Source organism: Cherax quadricarinatus, unplaced genomic scaffold (assembly GCF_038502225.1).
Source record: "Cherax quadricarinatus isolate ZL_2023a unplaced genomic scaffold, ASM3850222v1 Contig130, whole genome shotgun sequence".
NCBI classification, from domain to species: domain Eukaryota; kingdom Metazoa; phylum Arthropoda; class Malacostraca; order Decapoda; family Parastacidae; genus Cherax; species Cherax quadricarinatus.
In genome coordinates this window covers 204,690-230,481 of record NW_027195156.1, presented here as the reverse complement: position 1 = coordinate 230,481, position 25,792 = coordinate 204,690, and the positions used below count along the sequence as shown (strand labels likewise).

Here is a 25,792-nt window from a genome sequence, read left to right as displayed (position 1 = left end):
AACCCGCTTCAGCCTATTTATCTCAACTTCTAGGACCCTTATCTTGGCTACTGCAGTTTCGACTTGTGCCTCCCAATTCTTTGTCTCCTTCTCCAACCTCTTTTCCAATTTCACAGAGAGCTCTTTCTCCATTTTTTCAGAAAGCTCTCCTAATTTTCTCTCCCACTCTTGTTCCATCCTTTTCCACTGCTCCTCCATCCACTCCTCCCTACCAGAACCATTCTCATCTGATCCTTGGTTCCTGCGAGTCCCCACCATTTTTTTTTTGTGTGTGTGTGTGTGTGTGTGTGTGTGTGTGTGTGTGTGTGTGTGTGTGTGTGTGTGTGTGTGTGTGTGTGTGTGTGTGTGTGTGTGTGTGTGCGCACACGTGTGTATGCATGTTTGTGCATGTGTGTGTATGTGTGTGTGTGTGTGTGTGTGTGTGTGTGTGTGTGTGTGTGCACACACGTGTGTATGCATGTGTGTGCATGCTCATGTGTGCACAGAGTGTGTATGAATGTATGTGTGTTTTACATTCGTCTGACAACTCATTTACAACTGTTTCTTGCATACAGTAGGGCCTCGCTTTATAGCGCTTTGCTTTAAGGCATTCCGCTATTATGGCAATTTCAAATTACAGTGGTCCCTCGATAAAAGTCGGGCTCGATAGTTGTCCATTTCGGAAATCATCGTGTTATTGTCGTCCAAACGTTGGCTCGTAAATGGTCGGTTGACTCGCAAATCGTCATTCGTCCTGGACACGTACTCACGGCTCTGAGCCGCCTCGCACTCCCTTCCCAGTCAGTGTGCCATTGTTTACCAGTGAGCGGCAGTCCCCTCACTTGTTCATACGAAATATTTCATAATATTCCATTCATTTTAGTGCTTGCAAGTACTAAATAAGCCACCATGGCTCCAAAGAAAGCTCCTAGTGCCAAGGCTGTGGTAAAGAAGGTGAGAAATATGATTGAATTTAAGAAAAATATCATTGAAAAATATGGTAGTGGCGTACGTGAGGCCGAACTGGCCATATCTTCAATCGTGGCCAAGAAAAAGGAAATCAAGGAAGCTGTTGTTGCAAAGGGAGTAACTATGCTGACAAAAATGAGATCACCAGTACTCGAAGATGCTGAGAAGCTATTACTGGTGTGGATAAATGAGAAACAATTAGCAGGAGATAGTCTTATGCAGTCGTTTATTTGTGAAAAGGCTAGGCAGTTGCATGACGATCTGGTAAAGAAATTGCCTGCAACAAGTACTGATATTTGTGAATTTAAGGCCAGTAAAGGCTGGTTTGAGAGATTTAAGAACCGTACTGACATACACAGTGTGGTAAGGCATGGTGAGGCTGCCAGTTCAGACAAAATTGCAGCTACAAAATTCCTAAGTGAATTCAAGGAGTACATAGAGGCTGAAGGACTGAAACCTGAACAAGTGTTCAGTTGTGACGAAACAGGCCTCTTTTGGAAGAAAATGCCAAAGAGGACCTACATTACTCAGGAAGAAAAGGGACTGCCAGGACACAAGCCTATGAAAGACTGGCTGACGCTCATGTTCTGTGCTAATGCTAGTGGGGATTTCAAAGTGAAGCCATTACTAGTGTACCATTCTGAAAATCCCAGTGTTTAGGAAAAACAATGTTATAAAGAGTAAATTGTGTGTGTTTTGGAAATCTAATAGTAAGGCATGGGTCACGAGGGAAATTTTCGTCTTGTGGTTCAGTGAAGTGTTTGGTCCCAGTGTGAAGAATTACCTCCTGGAAAAGAAATTGGATCTCAAGTGCCTGCTTAGTTTCAAATTTAGGTTGGATAAGTACATGAGTGGGAGGGGTTGGATTTGAGAGGGACTTGCACATCAGAGCTTATTTCTTGGGTGGCATTGAAAACTGGGTTGGGCAAATGTTTGTTAGTGGGATGAATTGTGAAGGACCTGCCTAGTATGGGCCAGCAGGCCTCCTGCAGTGTTCCTCCTTTCTTATGTTCTTATGTTCTTATGGACAATGCACCTGCTGATCCTCCAAACTTGGATGACCTAATTCTGCAGGAGTTTGGGTTCATCACAGTAAAGTTGTTGCCCCTGAATACCACTCCTCTCCTCCAGCTCCTGGACCAGCAAGTTAAGGACAACAATGGAAATAAGTTAGACAGTCCTCGATGACGCACTGACTTTCTTGGCTTATCCTGGGTGGCTAACCCTCCGGGGTTAAAAATCCGAACGAAATCTTATCTTATCTTATCTTATCTTATCTTATCTCTCTTATTTCAAACGTTAGAAAACTCTACAGCAAAGAAATGTTTGAAAGAGTAAATTTAATAATGTGTGTATGAGTGTGCTGGTACACGTGGTTGAGTCACAGCTCCTGGTCCTGACTCTCAGGTATCTTCTATGTCCTGAACATGTTTCTACCAGAAAAAGGTTTTAATGTTAATAAGAAAACCGACTTTTGTTAATTATTTTATTTTCTTACATAAACAAATTCCCCAAAATTTTCAGAAAATTTAGAAAAATTTTGGTCAAAAATTGCGGAAAAATTTTCAAAAATTTTCATAATTTTTTTAAAAAATTCTGAAAAATATTGAAGAAAATTCCTAAAACTTTCAGAATTTTTTAAAATTTTCTCAAAAAAATCCAAAAAAGAAAATTCTATTTTTTTTAGAAAATTTCCAATAATAAAGTTTTAGAAATTATAAAAAATCTTGAGAATTATAGAAAATTTTCAGAAAATTCTCAAAAAAATTAAAACAATTTTCTTAAAAATTAAAAAAAATTTTCAGAAATTTCTGAAGATTTTAAATGCAAAAAAATTCTCAAAATTTTTAAAAAATTCTCAAAAATTTAAAAAAATTCTCAAAAATTTAAAAAAATTCTCAAAATTTTTAAAAAATTCTCAAAAATTTAAAAAAATTCTCAAAAATTTGAGAAAACTCCTAAAAAATTTAGAAAATTTTCTGAAATTTAAAAAAAAAATTTTCAAAAATTCTCAAAAATATTATATTTTTCTAAAAATTAATTAGGTACCAGAAATTATACGTTAATTAGGTACCAGAAATTATACGTTAATTAGGTACCAGAAGTTATACGTTAATTAGGTACCAGAAATTATACGTTAATTAGGTACCAGAAGTTATACGTTAATTAGGTACCAGAAGTTATATGTTAATTAGGTACCAGAAGTTATACGTTAATTAGGTACCAGAAGTTATACGTTAATTAGGTAACAGAAGTTATATGTTAATTAGGTACCAGAAGTTATACGTTAATTAGGTACCAGAAGTTATACGTTAATTAGGTACCAGAAGTTATACGTTAATTAGGTACCAGAAGTTATATGTTAATTAGGTACCAGAAGTTATACGTTAATTAGGTACCAGAAGTTATACGTTAATTAGGTACCAGATGTTATACGTTAATTAGGTACCAGAAGTTATTCGTTAATTAGGTACCAGAAGTTATACGTTAAATACGTACCAGAAGTTATACGTTAATTAGGTTCCAGAAGTTATACGTTAATTAGTTACCAAAAATTATACGTTAATTAGGTACCAGAATTTTTACGTTAATTAGGTACCGAAAGTTATACGATAATTGGGTGCCAGAAGTTATACGTTAATTAGGTACCAGACGTTATACGTTAATTAGGTAACAGAAGTTATACGTTAATTAGGTACCAAAAGTTAAACGTTAATTAGGTACCAGACGTTATACGTTAATTAGATACCAGAAGTTATACGTTAATTAGGTACCAGAAGTTATACGTTAATTAGGTACCAGAAGTTATACGTTAATTAGGTACCAGAAGTTATACGTTAATTAGGTACCAGAAGTTATACGTTAATTAGGCACCAGAAGTTATACGTTAATTAGGTACTAGAAATTATACGTTAATTAGGCACCAGAATTTATACGATAATTAGGTACCAGACGTTATACGTTAATTAGGTAACAGAAGTTATATGTTAATTAGGTACCAAAAGTTAAACGTTAATTAGGTACCAGACGTTATTCGTTAATTAGGTACCAGAAGTTATACGTTAATTAGGTACCAGAAGTTGTACGTTAATTAGGTACCAGAAGTTATACGTTAATTCTGTACCAGAAGTTATACGTTAATTAGGTACCAGAATTTATACGTTAATTAGTTACCGAAAGTTATACGTTAATTAGGCACCTGAAGTTATACGTTAATTAGGTACCAGAAGTTATATGTTAATTAGGTGCCAGAAGTTATACGTTAATTAGGTACCAGAAGTTATACGTTAATTAGGTACCAGAAGTTACACGTTAATTAGGTACCAGAAGTTATACGTTAATTAGGTACCAGAAATTATACGTTAATTAGGTACCGGAAGTTACACGTTAATTAGGTACCAAAAGTTATACGTTAATTAGGTACCAGAAATTATACGTTAATTAGGTACCGGAAGTTATACGTTTATTAGGTAAAAGAAGTTATACGTTAATTATGTTCCAGAAGTTATACGTTACTTAGGTACCAGAAATTATACGTTAATTAGGTACCAGAATTTATACGTTAAATAGGTACCGAAATTTATACGATAATTAGGTACCAGAAGTTATACGTTAATTAGGTACCAGACGTTATACGTTAATTAGGTAACAGAAGTTATATGTTAATTAGGTACCAAAAGTTAAACGTTAATTAGGTACCAGACGTTATACGTTAATTAGGTACCAGAAGTTATACGTTAATTAGGTACCAGAAGTTATACGTTAATTAGGTACCAGAAGTTATGCGTTAATTAGGTACCAGAAGTTATATGTTAATCAGGTACCAGAAGTTATACGTCAATTAGGTACCAGAAGTTATACGTTAATTAGGCACCAGAAGTTATACGTTAATTAGGTACCAGAAATTATACTTTAATTAGGTACCAGAATTTATACGTTAATTAGGTACCAGACGTTATACGTTAATTATGTAACAGAAGTTATACGTTAATTAGGTACCAAAAGTTAAACGTTAATTACGTACCAGACGTTATTCGTTAATTAGGTACCAGAAGTTGTACGTTAATTCGGTACCAGAAGTTATACGTTAATTAGGTACCAGAATTTATACTTTAATTAGGTACCGAAAGTTATACGTTAATTAGTTACCAGAAGTTATACGTTAATTAGGTACCAGACGTTATACGTTAATTACGTAACAGAAGTTCAACGTTAATTAGGTACCAGAAGTTATACATTAATTATTCTCCAAAAGTTATACATTAATTATGTAAAAAAAGTTATACGTTAATTAGATACCAGAAGTTATACGTTAATTAGGTACCAGAAGTTATACATTAATTATGTACCAGAAGTTATACGTTAATTAGGTACCAAAAGTTAAACGTTAATTAGGTACCAGAAGCTATACGTTAATTAGGCTCCAAAAGTTATACATTAATTAGGTAGCAGCAGTTATACGTTAATTAGGTACCAGAAGTTATACGTTAATTAGGTACCAGAAGTTATACGTTAATTAGGTACCAGAAGTTATACGTTAATTAGGTACCAGAAGTTATACTTTAATTCGGTACCACAAGTTATTCGTTAATTAGGTACCAGAATTTATGCTTTAATTAGGTACCGAAAGTTATACGTTAATTAGGTACCAGAAGTTATACGTTAATTAGGCACCAAAAGTTAAACGTTAATTAGGTACCAGAAGTTATACGTTAATTAGGTACCAGAAGTTATACTTTAATTATGTACCAGAAGTTGTACGTTAATTAGGTACCAGAAGTTATACGTTAATTAGGTACCAGAAGGTATACATTAATTATGTACCAGAAGTTATACGTTAATTAATTAACAGAAGATGAGCATTAATTGGGTACCACATGTTATACGTTAATTAGGTACCAGAAGTATACATTAATTAGGTACCAGAAGATTTTTCATTATTTAGGTACATTAAATAGGTACCGGAAGATCAACATTAATTAACTACCAGATGATGAATATTAGATAGGTACATTAATTAGGTACAGGAATATCTACATTAATTAGGTGCTAGATCTCTATTAATTAGGTACTAAAAGCTCTACTTTAATTAGGTGCTAGAAGATCTACTTAAATTAGGTACCAGGTCAACAATGTTTAGTTAAGAGAAATACCTTTATAATTAGGTACCAGAAGATCTACGTTGATTAGGTATCGGAAGGTTAACATTAATTAGGTACCAAACTCTTAGTAATTAGGTACCAGACTACTTGTAATTAGGCACCAGACTCGAGGGTACCTACTGACATGGTAATTAGATATCTACTTATCCAGTAATTAGGTACCAGACTCCAGGGTACTTGTGGACTTCCTGGCAATTAGGTACCGCACTCCAGGGTACCTGTGAACCTCCTGGTATTTAGGCACCGGATTCCAGGATACCTACTGACCTGGACGGTGTACTGGCGGTAATGGGGTTGGAATTAGGTAGCAGACTCCAGGTACCAACTGATCTCTTACACGAGATACCAGACTCCTGGTAGTTAGGTGCCAGAGTCCTGGCAATTAGGTACCAGACTCCGGGGTTCTGTGAACCTCCTGGTAATTAGGTTCCAGACTCCAGGGTACCTATTGACCTTTTAAACGAGGTACCAGGCTCCTGGTAATTAGGTACCAGACTCCAGGGTACCAGTGAACCGCTTTGCTTGTAATAAGGTACCGGACTTCTGGGTACCTACTAACCTAAGGTAATTAGGTAGCAGATTCCAGGGTACCTCCTTATGTACTGGTAATTACTCAACAGACTCCTGGTAATTAGGTACCAGATTCCAGGATACCTTCTAACCTCCTGGTAATTAGATACGAGACTCTATGGTACCTACTTACTTCCTGGTAATTAGGCAACAGACTCCTGGTAATTATGTACCAGAATCCTGGTAATTAGGTACCAGACTCCAGGCTACCTTCTAACTTCCTGGTAATTAGGTACCAGACTCCAGGGTACCTACTGACCTCCTAGACGAAGTACTCTCGGTACTGGAGGTGGAATTAGGTACCAGGTGGAACCCCAGGTACCTCCCACCCCCAAGCAGGCATCTACTACCCCCTCCAGTAGGCCTACCCACTCCTATATCCACATTTATAGGCTTAGCAGCCACCAGACCCCCCTCTACCACCCCCCTGGCAGCCCAGCCTAGGCCTACCCCATCCCTCAACGCCAGCTTACCCCGGCCTATGCCGGCCATATGCCTAAAAAATTGGGCATAGGCCTTCCGGTAGGCCTGGTTGCTGGCGCCGTAGACCAGAAAATTAACCCCATATTGTATCCAGTAAAACATAAATATTGCTATGCCTATAGGCACGTCGTCGCGGTCGGTAGCTAGGTTCACGATGTTGTAGAGGCAGATAGGTACCACGCAGACCAGGAAGAGCAGCAGCAGGGCAAGTAGGAGCCCGGCAGACCTCAGCATTCGTCGGTACCTACGCCGTACTAGCTCCTTAGGCCTATGAAACAAAAAAAAAAGAGGCCTATTTAGGAATCCAGACTTCAAGATGCCACAAGCAGAGGGGTGACTCCTGCAAATAATTATGTAAACAGATGGTTTAATAATAATAATAATAATAATAATAATAATAATAATAATAATAATAATAATAATAATATTATTATTATTTCTAGCAGTAGATGGTTCAACTTATACAGACCATAGCTGACACCTATGACAATACTACTACATAGAATGACCTTTGTGTGGAAAATATTTTAATCTTCGTAAGCTATAGTGCCTAATAGGTGTTTAATGTATCGATATGGGTCAAAAATGTATTTGAAAATGGAGTAGAACCAACAGGGTTCCCGCTGCACCTGCGCGGGTGTGCGGAGATAAGATAAGATAAGATAAGATTTTGTTCGGATTTTTAACCCCGGAGGGTTAGCCACCCAGGATAACCCAAGAAAGTCAGTGCGTCATCGAGGACTGTCTAACTTATTTCCATTGGGGTCCTCAATCTTGTCCCCCAGGATGCGACCCACACCAGTCGACTAACACCCAGGTACCTATTTGCTGCTAGGTGAACAGGACAACAGGTGTAAGGAAACGTGCCGAAATGTTTCCACCCGCCGGGAATCGAACCCGGGCCCTCCGTGTGTGAAGCGGGAGCTTTAGCCACCAGGCCACCCGGTGGGAGAGGTCGAGACGGGGCATCAGGGAGCGGGAGTGTTTGTAATGGAGTTAAGAGGCTGGGAAAACATGGGACCAGGAAATTGGCGTTCACGGCGGCCTAAGGAGTAATATAGGCCTCACTTCCTAATAGGTGAAGAGTGAGGGAACAGGATTTACGGGACCACCGTAATAAAGTGGTAAAATGAGTGAATAATGGTAGGACCGGCGGTGACGGGCGCGTCGCCATGGAGTGTCCCGGGGGAAAAATACCCGTGAGTTAATCCTCACTCATCAGTCTCAGATCTTAATGGAGTGACCTCCAATGTGTATAATAGTTATGAGACATTAAATCGTCTTGTAAATTGTAATGTAATTAATGATAATAACACTAAGTTAAGAGAATGCGGGAAGTGAAATAAATCGCCTTGATCCGAGTGAACACGTTAGACCTCGTTGTTCCTGTCCCGAGGATAGTGAAGTTTTATAGAGTCACGACTTCTAAACCGGGACAAACCGACGGATACCTCGTCCTGCTGGAATAAGAACCGTGTTGGTGTAGCAGGACATCGAAATGAGATGGTGAATGGAGGAAATAAGGAGCATCAATCACCCACAGTTTTTTTTTCTTATTCACCGGTACTCTCCCGGCCCGGGTCTTTTGCAAGTAGTGGTGACCCGGCCTTGGCTCCTTATCTGGGGAGTGTCTCGAGACCTAAGTCTCCCATGGGAGAAGGTATAAGTACCCCCTCATCTTTGGGACCAAGTGTCCCCAGGCCTAGCCACAGTCCCCGCCCACACGGGGCTCGTAGGGAGAAGCTAGGCCTCTGGTCTGCACACACAGTTAAGTAACCCTTCTAGTTATAGCAGACTGATACTGGCCAGTTAGGTATGTTGTAATTGGATAGGTTGTGGGTGATCCAGCTACATCAAGTGACCACCAGAGAATATCTGGTAAGTGGTGGGATTATGTACAAGTGTTTTCCTTGATGGATGTATCCATGTGTAACCTACCCCCCCCCTTCATCCAGTTAAACTAATATAATTTATACAGTCCACAATTAATTAGTAGCACCGTACTTGTGGGTGCTGTCCAATCCATACTGGTCTGGGATAGATATGGATAAGATTGTGAGGTCGAAGGAACCACCTGCAGTGACCAGGGGTGGTTAAGTTTTCTCACATGTCTACACGGGGTGACTACGGTGAACAATATAGTTGTTGTCTCCCAAAGAGATAACTGGTATATATGTAATGTTGAGGTATGAATAGGTAATCACCCCTAGAAAATTTTCCACATGTACAAGGTATAACAGTACATGTGCAAGGTATATCAGTACATGTACAAGGTATACCAGTACATGTGCAAGGTATACCAGAACATGTGCAAGGTATACCAATACATGAACAAGGTATACAAGTACATGTACAAGGTATGCCAGTACATGTACAAGGTATACCAGTACATGTACAAGGTATACCAGTACATGTACAAGGTATACAAGTGCATGTACAAGGTATACGAGTACATGTACAAGGTATACCAGTACATGTACAAGATATACCAGTACATGTACAAGGTATACCAGTACATGTACAAGGTATACAAGTACATGTACAAGGTATATAAGTGCATGTACAAGGTATATCAGTGCATGTACAAGGTATACCAGTACATGTACAAGGTATACCAGTACATGTACAAGGTATACCAGTACATGTACAAGATATACCATTACATGTACAAGGTATACAAGTACATGTACAAGGTATACAAGTACATGTAAAAGGTATACAAGTACACGTACAAGGTATACAAGTACACGTACAAGGTATACAAGTACACGTACAAGGTATACAAGTACACGTACAAGGTACTCATGTACACGTACAAGGTATACCAGTACATGTACAAAGTATACCAGTACATATACAAGGTATACAAGTACATATACAAGGTATACCAGTACATATACAAGGTATACAAGTACATGTACAAGGTATACAGAACATAGCTGACATCAGTGACATACTACTATATAGAAAGTCCCTTGTTATGTCCCCAGGATGCCACCCACACCAGTCCACTAACACCCAGGATGCCACCCACACCAGTCCACTAACACCCAGGATGCCACCCACACCAGTCCACTAACACCCAGGATGTGACCCACACCAGTCCACTAACACCCAGGATGCCACCCACACCAGTCCACTAACACCCAGGATGTGACCCACACCAGTCCACTAACACCCAGGATGTGACCCACACCAGTCCACTAACACCCAGGATGTGACCCACACCAGTCCACTAACACCCAGGATGTGACCCACACCAGTCCACTAACACCCAGGATGTGACCCACACCAGTCCACTAACACCCAGGATGTGACCCACACCAGTCCACTAACACCCAGGATGTGACCCACACCAGTCCACTAACACCAAGGATGTGACCCACACCAGTCCACTAACACCAAGGATGTGACCCACACCAGTCCACTAACACCAAGGATGTGACCCACACCAGTCCACTAACACCCAGTATGTGACCAACACCAGTCCACTAACACCCAGGATGTGACCCACACCAGTCCACTAACACTCAGGATGTGACCCACACCAGTCCACTAACACCCAGGATGTGACCCACACCAGTCCACTAACACCCAGGATGTGACCCACACCAATCCACTAACACCCAGGATGTGACCCACACCAGTCCACTAACACCCAGGATGTGACCCACACCAGTCCACTAACACCCAGGATGTGACCCACACCAGTCCACTAACACCCAGGATGCCACCCACACCAGTCCACTAACACCCAGGATGTGACCCACACCAGTCCACTAACACCCAGGATGTGACCCACACCAGTCCACTAACACCCAGGATGTGACCCACACCAGTCTACTAACACCCAGGATGTGACCCACACCAGTCCACTAACACCCAGGATGAGACCCACACCAGTCCACTAACACCCAGGATGTGACCCACACCAGTCCACTAACACCCAGGATGTGACCCACACCAGTCCACTAACACCCAGGATGTGACCCACACCAATCCACTAACACCCAGGATGTGACCCACACCAGTCCACTAACACCCAGGATGTGACTCACACCAGTCCACTAACACCCAGGATGTGACCCACACCAGTCCACTAACACCCAGGATGCCACCCACACCAGTCCACTAACACCCAGGATGTGACCCACACCAGTCCACTAATACCCAGGATGTGACCCACACCAGTCCACTAACACCCAGGATGTGACCCACATCAGTCCACTAACACCCAGGATGTGACCCACACCAGTCCACTAACACCCAGGATGTGACCCACACCAGTCCACTAACACCCAGGATGTGACCCACACCAATCCACTAACACCCAGGATGTGACCCACACCAGTCCACTAACACCCAGGATGTGACCCACACCAGTCCACTAACACCCAGGATGCCACCCACACCAGTCCACTAACACCCAGGATGTGACTCACACCAGTCCACTAATACCCAGGATGTGACCCACACCAGTCCACTGACACCCAGGATGTGACCCACATCAGTCCACTAACACCCAGGATGTGATCCACACCAGTCCACTAATACCCTGAATGGCACCCACACAAGTCCACTAACACCCAGGATGTGACCCACACCAGTCCACTAACACCCAGGATGCCACCCACACAAGTCCACTAACACCCAGGATGCCACCCACACCAGTCCACAAACACCCAGCATGCCACCCACACCAGCCCACTAACACCCAGGATGTGACCCACACCAGTCCACTAACACCCAGGATATGACCCACACCAGTCCACTAACACCCAGGATGCCACCCACACCAGTCCACTAACACCCAGGATGTGACCCACACCAGTCCACTAACACCCAGGATGTGACCCACGCCAGTCCACTAATTTCCAGGATGTGACCCACACCAGTCCGCAAACACCAAGGATGTGACCCACACCAGTCCACTAACACCCAGGATGTGACCCACACCAGTCCACTAACAAAGGGATGCCACCCACACCAGTCCACTAACACCCAGGATGTGACCCACACCAGTCCACTAACACCCAGGATGCCACCCACACCAGTCCACTAACACACAGGATGTGACCCACACAAGTCCACTAACACCCAGGATGCCACCCACACCAGTCCACTAACACCCAGGATATGACCCACACCAGTCCACTAACACCCAGGATGCCACCCACACCAGTCCACTAACACCCAGGATGTAACCCACACAAGTCTACTAACACCCAGGATGTGACACACACCAGTCCACTAACACCCAGGATGTGACCCACACCAGTCCACTAACACCCAGGATGTGACCCACACCAGTCCACTAACACCCAGGATGCCACCCACACCAGTCCACTAACACGCAGGATGTGACCCACACCAGTCCACTAACACCCAGGATGTGACCCACACCAGTCCACTAACACCCAGGATGTGACCCACACCAGTCCACTAACACCCATGATGCCACCCACACCAGTCCACTAACACCCATGATGCCACCCACACCAGTCCACTAACACCCAGGATGTGACCCACACCAGTCCACTAACACCCACGATGTGACCCACACCAGTCCACTAACACCCAGGATGTGACCCACACCAGTCCACTAACACCCAGGATGTGACCCACACCAGTCCATTAACACAAAGGATGTGACCCACACCAGTTCACTAACACCAAGGATGTGACCCACATCAGTCCACTAACATCCAGCATGTGACCCACACCAGTCCACTAACACCCAGGATGTGACCCACACCAGTCCACTAACACCCAGGATGCGACCCACACCAGTCCACTAACACCCTGGATGTGACCCACACCAGTTCACTAACATCCAGGATGTGACCCACACCAGTCCACTAACACCCAGGTTGTGACCCACACCTGTCCACTAACACCCAGGATGTGACCCACACCAGTCCACTAACACCCAGGATGTGACCCACACCAGTCCACTAACACCCAGGATGTGACCCACACCAGTCCACTAACACCCAGGATGTGACCCACACCAGTCCACTAACACCCAGGATGTCACACACACCAATCCACTAACACCCAGGATGTCACCCACACCAGTCCACTAACACCCAGGATGTCACCCACTCCAGTCCACTAACACCCAGGATGTCACCCACACCAGTCCACTAACACCCAGGATGTAACCCACACCAGTCCACTAACACCCAGGATGTCACCCACACCAGTCCACTAACACCCAGGATGTCACCCACAAAAGTCCACTAACATCCACGATGTCACCCACACCAGTCCACTAACACCCAGGATGTCACCCACACCAGTCCACTAACACCCAGGATGTCACCCACACCAGTCCACTAACACCCAGAATGCCACCCACACCAGTCCACTAACACCCAGGATGTGACCCACACCAGTCCACTAACACCCAGGATGCCACCCACACCAGTCCACTAACACCCAGGATGTGACCCACAACAGTCCACTAACACCCAGGATGCCATCCACACCAGTCCATTAACAACCAGGATGTGACCCACACCAGTCCACTAACACCCATGATGTGACCCACACCAGTCCACTAACACCCAGGATGTGACCCACACCAGTCCACTAATACCCAGGATGTGACCCACACCAGTCCACTAACACCCAGGATATGACTCACACCAGTCCACTAACACCCAGGATGTGATCCACACCAGTCCACTAACACCCAGGATGTGACCCACACCTATCCACTAACACCCAGGATGTGACCCACACCAGTCCACTAACACCCAGGATGTGACCCACACCAGTCCACTAATACCCAGGATGTGACCCACACCAGTCCACTAACACCCAGGATGTGACCCACACGAGTCCACTAACACACAGGATGTGACCCACACCAGTCCACTAACATCGAGGATGCCACCCACACCAGTCCACTAACACCCAGGATGTGACCCACACCAGTCCACTAACACCCAGGATGTGACCCACACCAGTCCACTAACACCCAGGATGTGACCCACACCAGTCCACTAACAACCAGGATGTGACCCACACCAGTCCACTAACATCCAGGATGCCACCCACACCAGTCCACTAACACCCAGTATGCCACTCACACCAGTCCACTAACACCCAGGATGCCACCCACACCAGTCCACTAACACCCAGGATGCCACTCACACCAGTCCACTAACACCCAGGATGTGACCCACACCAGTCCACTAACACCCAGGATGTGACCCACACCAGTCCACTAACACCCAGGATGTGACCCACACCAGTCCACTAATACCCAGGATGTGACTCACACCAGTCCACTAACACCCAGGATGCCACCCACACCAGTCCACTAACACCCAGGATGTGACCCCCACCAGTCCACTAACACCCAGGATGCCACCTTGACCAGTCCACTAACACCCAGGATGTGACCCACACCAGTCCACTAACACCCAGGATGTGACCCACACCAGTCCACTAACACCCAGGATGTGACCCACATCAGTCCACTAACACCCATGATGTGACCCACACCAGTCCACTAACACCCAGGATGCCACTCACACCAGTCCACTAACATCCAGGATGCCACCCACACCAGTCAACTAACACCCAGGATGTGACCCACACCAGTCCATTAACACCCAGGATGCCATCCACACCAGTCCACTAACACCCAGGATATGACCCATACCAGTCCACTAACACCCAGGATGCCACCCACACCAGTCCACTAACACCCAGGATGCCACCCACACCAGTCCACTAACACCCAGGATGTGACCCACACCAGTCCACTAACACCAAGGATGTGACCCACACCAGTCCACTAACACCCAGGATGTGACCCACACCAGTCCACTAACACGCAGGATGCCACCCACACCAGTCCACTAACACCCAGGATGTGACCCACACCAGTCCACTAACACTCAGGATGTGACCCACACGAGTCCACTAACATCCAGGATGTGACCCACACCAGTCCACTAACACCCAGGATGCGACCCACATCAGTCCACTAACACCCAGGATGTGACCCACACAAGTTCTCTAACATCCAGGATGTGACCCACACTAGTCCACTAACACCCAGGTTGTGACCCACACAAGTCCACTAACACCCAGGATGTGACCCACACCAGTTCACTAACATCCAGGATGTGACCCACACGAGTCCACTAACACCCAGGTTGTGACCCACACCAGTCCACTAACACCCAGGATGTGACCCACACCAGTCCACTAACACCCATGATGTGACCCACACCAGTCCACTAACACCCAGGATGTGACCCACACCAGTCCACTAACACCCAGGATGTGACCCACACCAGTCCCCTAACACCCAGGATGTGACCCACACCAGTCCACTAACACCCAGGATGTGACCCACACCAGTCCACTAACACCCAGGATGTCACCCACACCAGTCCACTAACACCCAGGATGTCACCCACTCCAGTCCACTAACACCCAGGATGTCACCCACACCATTCCACTAACACCCAGGATGTCACCCACACCAGTCCACTAACACCCAGGATGTCACCCATACCAGTCCACTAACACTCAGGATGTCACCCACACCAGTCCACTAACATCCAGGATGTGACCCACACCAGTCCACTAACACCCAGGATGCGACACACATCAGTCCACTAACACCCAGGATGTGACCCACACCAGTTCACTAACATCCAGGATGTGACCCACACCAGTCCACTAACACCCAGGTTGTGACCCACACCAGTCCACTAACACCCAGGATGTGACCCACACCAGTTCACTAACATCCAGGATGTGACCCACACGAGTCCACTAACACCCAGGTTGTGACCCACACCAGTCCACTAACACCCAGGATGTGACCCACACCAGTCCACTAACACCCATGATGTGACCCACACCAGTCCACTAACACCCAGGATGTGACCCACACCAGTCCACTAACACCCAGGATGTGACCCACACCAGTCCCCTAACACCCAGGATGTGACCCACACCAGTCCACTAACACCCAGGATGTGACCCACACCAGTCCACTAACACCCAGGATGTCACCCACACCAGTCCACTAACACCCAGGATGTCACCCACTCCAGTCCACTAACACCCAGGATGTCACCCACACCAGTCCACTAACACCCAGGATGTCACCCACACCAGTCCACTAACACCCAGGATGTCACCCATACCAGTCCACTAACACCCAGGATGTCACCCACACCAGTCCACTAACACCCAGGATGTCACCCACACCAGTACACTAACACCCAGGATGTCACCCACACCAGTCCACTAACACCCAGGATGCCACCCACACCAGTCCACTAACACCCAGGATGTGACCCACACCAGTCCACTAACACCCAGGATGCCACCCACACCAGTCCACTAACACCCAGGATGTGACCCACACCTGTCCACTAACACCCAGGATGCCACCCACACCAGTCCACTAACACCCAGGATGTGACCCACACCAGTCCACTAACACCCAGGATGTGACCCACACCAGTCCACTAACACCCAGGATGTGACCCACACCAGTCCACTAACACCCAGGAAGTGAGCCACACCAGTCCACTAACAACCAGGATGTGACCCACACCAGTCCACTAATACCCAGGATGTGATCCACACCAGTCCAGTAACACCCAGGATGTGACCCACACCAGTCCACTAACACCCAGGATGTGACCCACACCAGTTCACTAATACCCAGGATGTGACCCACACCAGTCCACTAACACCCAGGATGTGACCCACACCAGTCCACTAACACCCAGGATGTGACCCACACCAGTCCACTAACATCCAGGATGCCACCCACACCAGTCCACTAACACCCAGGATGTGACCCACACCAGTCCACTAACACCCAGGATGTGACCCACACCAGTCCACTGACACCCAGGATGTGACCCACACCAGTCCACTGACACCCAGGATGTGACCCACACCAGTCCACTAACACCCACGATGTGACCCACACCAGTGCACTAACACCCAGGATGTGACCCACGCCAGTCCACTAACATCCAGGATGCCACCCACACCAGTTCACTAACACCCAGGATGCCACTCACACCAGTCCACTAACACCCAGGATGCCACTCACACCAGTCCACTAACACCCAGGATGTGATCCACACCAGTCCGCTAACACCCAGGATGTGACCCACACCAGTCCACTAACACCCAGGATGTGACCCACACCAGTCCACTAATACCCAGGATGTGACTCACACCAGTCCACTAACACCCAGGATGCCACCCACACCAGTCCACTAACACCCAGGATGTGACCCCCACCAGTCCACTAACACCGAGGATGCCACCTTCACCAGTCCACTAACACCCAGGATGTGACGCACACCAGTCCACTAACACCCAGGATGTGACCCACAACAGTCGACTAACACCCAGGATGTGACCCACATCAGTCCACTAACACCCATGATGTGACCCACACCAGTCCACTAACACCCAGGATGCCACTCACACCAGTCCACTAACACCCAGGATGTGACCCACACCAGTCCACTAACACCCAGGATGTGACCCACACCAGTCCACTAACACCCAGGATGCCACCCACACCAGTCCACTAACACCCAGGATATGACCCACACCAGTACACTAACACCCAGGATGCCACCCACACCAGTCCACTACCCCCCTGGATGCCACCCACACTAGTCCACTAACACCCAGGATGTGACCCACACCAGTCCACTAACATCTAGGATGTGACCCACACCAGTCCACTAACACCCAGGATGTGACCCACACCAGTCCACTAACACCCAGGATGTGACCCACACCAGTCCACTAACACCCAGGATGTGACCCACACCAGTCCACTAACTCTCAGGATGTGACCCACACCAGTCCACTAACATCCAGGATGTGACCCACACCAGTCCACTAACACCCAGGATGCGCCCCACACCAGTCCACTAACACCCAGGATGTGACCCACACCAGTTCACTAACATCCAGGATGTGACCCACACCAGTCCACTAACACCCAGGTTGTGACCCACACCAGTCCACTAACACCCAGGATGTGACCCACACCAGTTCACTAACATCCAGGATGTGACCCACACCAGTCCACTAACACCCAGGTTGTGACCCACACCAGTCCACTAACACCCAGGATGTGACCCACACCAGTCCACTAACACCCTGGATGTGACCCACACCAGTCCATTAACACCCAGGATGTGACCCGCACCAGTCCACTAACACCCAGGATGTGACCCACACCAGTCCACTAACACCCTGGATGTGACCCACACCAGTCCACTAACACCCAGGATGTGACCCACACCAGTGCACTAACACCCAGGATGTCACCCATACCAGTCCACTAGCACCCAGGATGTCACCCACTCCAGTCCACTAACACCCAGGATGTCCCCCACACCAGTCCACTAACACCCTGGATGTCACCCACTCCAGTCCACTAACACCCAGGATGTCACCCACACCAGTCCACTAACACCCAGGATGTCACCCACACCAGTCCACTAACACCCAGGATGTCACCCACACCAGTCCACTAACTCCCAGGATGCCACCCACACCAGTCCACTAACACCTAGGATGTGACCCACACCAGTCCACTAACACCCAGGATGCCACCCACACCAGTCCACTAACACCCAGGATGTGACCCACACCAGTCCACTAACACCCAGGATGTGACCCACACCAGTCCACTAACACCCAGGATGTGACCCACACCAGTCCACTAACACCCAGGATGCCACCCACACCAGTCCACTAACACCCAGGATGCGACCCACACCAGTCCACTAACACCCAGGATGCCACCCACACCAGTCCACTAACACCCAGGATGTGACCCATACCAGTCCACTAACACCCAGGATGCCACCCACACTAGTCCACTAACACCCAGGATGTGACCCACACCAGTCCACTAACACCCAGGATGTGACCCACACCAGTCCACTAACACCCAGGATGTGACCCACACCAGTCCACTAACACCCAGGATGCCACCCACACCAGTCCACTAACACCCAGGATGCGACCCACACCAGTCCACTAACACCCAGGATGTGACCCACACCAGTCCACTAACACCCAGGATGTGACCCACACCAGTCCACTAACACCCAGGATGCCACCCACACCAATCCACTAACACCCAGGATGCGACCCACACCAGTCCACTAACACCCAGGATGCCACCCACACCAGTCCACTAACACCCAGGATGTGACCCACACCAGTCCACTAACACCCAGGATGCCACCCACACTAGTCCACTAACACCCAGGATGTGACCCACACCAGTCCACTAACACCCAGGATGCGACCCACACCAGTCCACTAACACCCAGGATGCCACCCACACCAGTCCACTAACACCCAGGATGTGACCCACACCAGTCCACTAACACCCAGGATGCCACGCACACAAGTCCACTCACACCCAGTATGTGACCCACACCAGTCCACTAACACCCAGGATGTGACCCACACCAGTCCACTAACACCCAGGATGTGACCCACACCAGTCCACTGACACCCAGGATGCCACCCACACCAGTCCACTAACACGCAGGATGCGACCCACACCAGTCCACTAACACCCAGGATGTGACCCACACCAGTCCACTAACACCCAGGATGTGACCCACACCAGTCCACTAACACCCAGGATGCCACCCACACCAGTCCACTAACACCCAGGATGCGACCCACACCAGTCCACTAACACCCAGGATGTGACCCACACCAGTCCACTAACACCCAGGATGTGACCCACACCAGTCCACTAACACCCAGGATGTGACCCACACCAGTCCACTAACATCCAGGATGTGACCCACACCAGTCCACTAACACCCAGGATGTGACCCACACCAGTCCACTAACACCCAGGATGCCACCCACACCAGTCCACTAACACCCAGTATGTGACCCACACCAGTCCACTAACACCCAGGATGTGACCCACACCAGTCCCCTAACACCCAGGATGTGACCCACACCAGTCCAGTAACACCCAGGATGTGACCCACACCAGTCCACTAACACCCAGGATGTGACCCACACCAGTCCACTAACACCCAGGATGTGACCCACACCAGTCCACTAACACCCAGGATGCCACCCACACCAGTCCACTAACACCCAGGATGTCACCCACACCAGTCCACTAACACCCAGGATGTGACCCACACCAGTCCACTAACACCCAGGATGTGACCCACACCAGTCCACTAACACCCAGGATGTGACCCACACCAGTCCACTAACACCCAGGATGTGACCCACACCAGTCCACTAACACCCAGGTACTCATTTTACTGATGGGTGAACATAGACAACTGGTGTAAAGAAACAAGCCCAATGTTTCTACCCTTTCCGGGAATTGAACCCTGACCCTGGCCGTGTGAAGCGAGAGCTTTAGCCACCATACCCAGGGGGCACTGATGGAAATAAGTCACTTTGTCTGACTTGTTGGGTCATGCTAGGTCATCTACACATGCTGGAGATCATGACTGCTGATGCTGAGGGATCCCACCATCATTCCAGGGGTCCCAGAGCTACACCCTAATTCCATCAGGGTCCCAGAGTTACACCACAACCCCAGGGCACCAGAGCTAGAGTACAACATCGTTACATATATGCTAGCCATCATTAGCATCCTGGTGATGCTGGAGAGCTGACAAATGATGCTGAGAGATTGCACCAGCATCCCAGGGCACCAGAGCTAGAGCACAACACCACCAGGGCACCACAGCTAGAGCACAACACCACCAGGGCACCACAGCTAGAGCACAACACCACCAGGGCACCACAGCTAGAGCACACCACCACCAGGGCACCACAGCTAGAGCACAACACCACCAGGGCACCAGAGCTAGAGTACAACACCACCAGGGCACCACAGCTAGAGCACAACACCACCAGGGCACCACAGCTAGAGCACACCACCACCAGGGCACCACAGCTAGAGCACAACACCACCAGGGCACCACAGTTAGAGCACAACACCACCAGGGCACCACAGCTAGAGTACAACACCACCAGGGCACCAGAGCTAGAGCACACCACCACCAGGGTACCACAGCTAGAGTACAACCTCAATACTTACATACCAGCCTGCCTCAGCATCCTGGTATTGCGGGAGATCTGACAGATGATGTTGAGAGATCCCACCAGCATCCCAGGGCACCAGAGCTAGAGTACAACACCACCAGGGCACCAGAGCTAGAGCACACCACCACCAGGGCACCAGAGCTAGAGTACAACCTCAATACTTACATGCCAGCCTGCCTCAGCATCCTGGTATTGCGGGAGATCTGACAGATGATGCTGAGAGATCCCACTAGCGTCCCAGGGCACCAGAGCTAGAGTACAACACCACCAGGGCACCAGAGCTAGAGCACACCACCACCAGGGCACCACAGCTAGAGTACAACCTCAATACTTACATGCCAGCCTGCCTCAGCATCCTGGTATTGCGGGAGATCTGACAGATGATGCTGAGAGATCCCACCAGCATCCCAGGGCACCAGAGCTAGAGTACAACACCACCAGGGCACCAGAGCTAGAGCACACCACCACCAGGGCACCACAGCTAGAGTACAACCTCAATACTTACATGCCAGCCTGCCTCAGCATCCTGGTATTGCGGGAGATCTGACAGATGATGCTGAGAGATCCCACCAGCATCAGACAGCAAGGTAATAGTGACTCCAGAGTATAGAAGTACAATCTGTCGTCTGGCTCCGTCATGTCGCACTTGTACGTCACCTGGTTGTAGTTGTACTCATCCTGAGGGTGTACAGGTGTACATGAGTGTATGTACATCTGGATACATGTACAGGGTGTGTACATGTGTTTGTACATGGTGTACATAGGTGTGTGTGTGTACAGGGTGTACTCGTGTGTGTGTACAGGGTGTACATAGGTGTGTGTGTGTACAGGGTGTACTCGTGTGTGTACTGGTATACAGTATGGTGTACACCTGTGTGTGCATGTACATGGTGTACATAGGTGTGTGTGTGTACAGGGTGTACATAGGTGTGTGTGTGTACAGGATGTACATAGGTGTGTGTGTGTACAGGATGTACATAGGTGTGTGTAAGTACAGGATGTACATAGGTGTGTGTGTGTACAGGATGTACATAGGTGTGTGTATGTACAGGATGTACATAGGTGTGTGTGTGTACAGGATGTACATAGGTGTGTGTGTGTACAAGGTGTACATAGGTGTGTGTGTGTACAAGGTGTACATAGGTGTGTGTGTGTACAGGATGTACATAGGTGTGTGTGTGTACAAGGTGTACATAGGTGTGTGTGTGTACAGGATGTACATAGGTGTGTGTGTGTACAAGGTGTACATAGGTGTGTGTGTGTACAGGATGTACATAGGTGTGTGTGTGTACAAGGTGTACATAGGTGTGTGTGTGTACAGGATGTACATAGGTGTGTGTGTGTACAAGGTGTACATAGGTGTGTGTGTGTACAAGGTGTACATAGGTGTGTGTGTGTACAGGATGTACATAGGTGTGTGTGTGTACAAGGTGTACATAGGTGTGTGTGTGTACAGGGTGTACATAGGTGTGTGTGTGTACAGGATGTACATAGGTGTGTGTGTGTACAAGGTGTACATAGGTGTGTGTGTGTACAAGGTGTACATAGGTGTGTGTGTGTACAAGGTGTACATAGGTGTGTGTGTGTACAAGGTGTACATAGGTGTGTGTGTGTACAAGGTGTACATAGGTGTGTGTGTGTACAAGGTGTACATAGGTGTGTGTGTGTACAGGATGTACATAGGTGTGTGTGTGTACAAGGTGTACATAGGTGTGTGTGTGTACAGGATGTACATAGGTGTGTGTGTGTACAAGGTGTACATAGGTGTGTGTGTGTACAAGGTGTACATAGGTGTGTGTGTGTACAAGGTGTACATAGGTGTGTGTGTGTACAAGGTGTACATAGGTGTGTGTGTGTACAGGGTGTACATAGGTGTGTGTGTGTACAAGGTGTACATAGGTGTGTGTGTGTACAAGGTGTACATAGGTGTGTGTGTGTACAGGATGTACATAGGTGTGTGTGTGTACAGGATGTACATAGGTGTGTGTGTGTACAGGATGTACATAGGTGTGTGTGTGTACAAGGTGTACATAGGTGTGTGTGTGTACAAGGTGTACATAGGTGTGTGTGTGTACAGGATGTACATAGGTGTGTGTGTGTACAAGGTGTACATAGGTGTGTGTGTGTACAGGGTGTACATAGGTGTGTGTGTGTACAGGATGTACATAGGTGTGTGTGTGTACAAGGTGTACATAGGTGTGTGTGTGTACAAGGTGTACATAGGTGTGTGAGTGTACAAGGTGTACATAGGTGTGTGTGTGTACAAGGTGTACATAGGTGTGTGTGTGTACAAGGTGTACATAGGTGTGTGTGTGTACAAGGTGTACATAGGTGTGTGTGTGTACAGGATGTACATAGGTGTGTGTGTGTACAAGGTGTACATAGGTGTGTGTGTGTACAGGATGTACATAGGTGTGTGTGTGTACAAGGTGTACATAGGTGTGTGTGTGTACAAGGTGTACATAGGTGTGTGTGTGTACAAGGTGTACATAGGTGTGTGTGTGTACAAGGTGTACATAGGTGTGTGTGTGTACAGGGTGTACATAGGTGTGTGTGTGTACAAGGTGTACATAGGTGTGTGTGTGTACAAGGTGTACATAGGTGTGTGTGTGTACAGGATGTACATAGGTGTGTGTGTGTACAAGGTGTACATAGGTGTGTGTGTGTACAAGGTGTACATAGGTGTGTGTGTGTACAAGGTGTACATAGGTGTGTGTGTGTACAAGGTGTACATAGGTGTGTGTGTGTACAGGGTGTACATAGGTGTGTGTGTGTACAAGGTGTACATAGGTGTGTGTGTGTACAAGGTGTACATAGGTGTGTGTGTGTACAAGGTGTACATAGGTGTGTGTGTGTACAAGGTGTACATAGGTGTGTGTGTGTACAGGGTGTACATAGGTGTGTGTGTGTACAGGGTGTACATAGGTGTGTGTGTACAAGGTGTACATAGGTGTGTGTGTGTACAAGGTGTACATAGGTGTGTGTGTGTACAAGGTGTACATAGGTGTGTGTGTGTACAAGGTGTACATAGGCGTGTGTGTGTACAAGGTGTACATAGGTGTGTGTGTGTACAAGGTGTACATAGGCGTGTGTGTGTACAAGGTGTACATAGGTGTGTGTGTGTACAAGGTGTACATAGGTGTGTGTGTGTACAAGGTGTACATAGGCGTGTAAGTGAATTACAGAAAACAGAAAATTTTAAGGGCATACTCTCCTATATTTTTAATTACAGAAAACGGAATTTTTTAATGACAAATTATTATATTTTTGTTAATTAGAGAAAACGACAATTTTAAGCACAAAATATCACATTTTCTCAAAGAAAATGAGAAAATTTTAAGGGTAAACTTTAACACTTTTAATAATAAAAAACCAATTTTTTTTAAGGCTAAACTATAAATATTTTTGGAAATTGTGGCAGCTTAAGATTACAGATAGACTTACTAACCTCTATGATGGCGTTCAGCTGGAGGAGGACACTGCCTACCCAGATGCCTATAATGAAGAGAATGGTAGGCCTAGGCTTGAAAAAGCGGGCGCCGGGCCAGCGTCCTAGGTCTACGCACCTCTGGACAGTCAATAGGCCTAGGGTGGTCCACTCTGCCAGGGCATTGACGTAGCGGAACATGGCAGCGGCGGTGCAGTAGAGGCGGGATGGTGGAGCGGCGGCGGCGATGGCATAGTTGTAGGTGATGGCAGTGACGGGAAGGTTGATGGCGCAGTAGACGAGGTCACAGGCACTGAGGTGGAGCAGGAGGAGAGTGTCACCCTGTGCCCTCAGTGATGGACGGTCATCTTGCAGGTGGCCATCTTGCTGGTGGCCATCCTGGTGGTGGCCATCTTGGTGGTAGTGGCCATCTTGGTAGTATCGGCCCCGATGGTGCAGTCGCCCGAGGTGTAGCTGGTGCACCACCGTGCAGACAGTGACCAGGTTGCCAGTGCCGCCCACCACGGACACCGTCCACGCCCACACCTGAGCCGCCCGGATCCAACCCACCGGTGCACCGCCATCCTCCAGGCCTCTCACCTCCCATGAACTGTTCATCCTCAGGACCACAGTTGTGTTTCAAGGTCTTTCACCTGCGAGTTCTTCGTCAGGAGCACAATTGTATGTATACACTGAGATATACACCACACAGTGTATATATACTGAGATATATACCACATGGTGTATATATACCAGTGTATATACACTGAGATGTACACCAGTGTATATACACTGAGATATACACCAGTGTATATACACTGTGATATAAACTGAAATATACACCACACAGTGTATATACACTTGGATATACACCAAAAAGTGTATATATGCTGAGATATACACCACACAGCGTATATACATTGAGATATAGACCAGGTTGTATATTTATACACCACTAGGGACCAGAAATGTGAGACAGTCCGGAAAGGATTCCGGATTTTGTGATATAGAGCTTTCAGGACTCTGTATAGAGCTCCTGGGCCCTCACACAGTTGCTCTGTAGAGCTCT

The 25,792-nt window shown here is 47.3% G+C and overlaps 1 protein-coding gene across 1 annotated transcript; it reads right to left on the bottom strand.

Annotated features, from left to right (window-relative positions):
* Window positions 1–6,908: 6,908 nt before the first annotated feature.
* On the bottom strand, window positions 6,909–25,444 carry LOC128701056 (protein trapped in endoderm-1). The gene is made up of 3 exons (XM_070080074.1): window positions 24,745–25,444; window positions 21,802–21,974; window positions 6,909–7,431 (listed from the first exon to the last, which is right to left on the bottom strand). The coding sequence occupies exons 1-3, from the start codon at window positions 25,339–25,341 to the stop codon at window positions 6,909–6,911; spliced, it is 1,293 nt and encodes a 430-aa protein (XP_069936175.1). The 5' UTR covers window positions 25,342–25,444.
* Window positions 25,445–25,792: the final 348 nt, after the last annotated feature.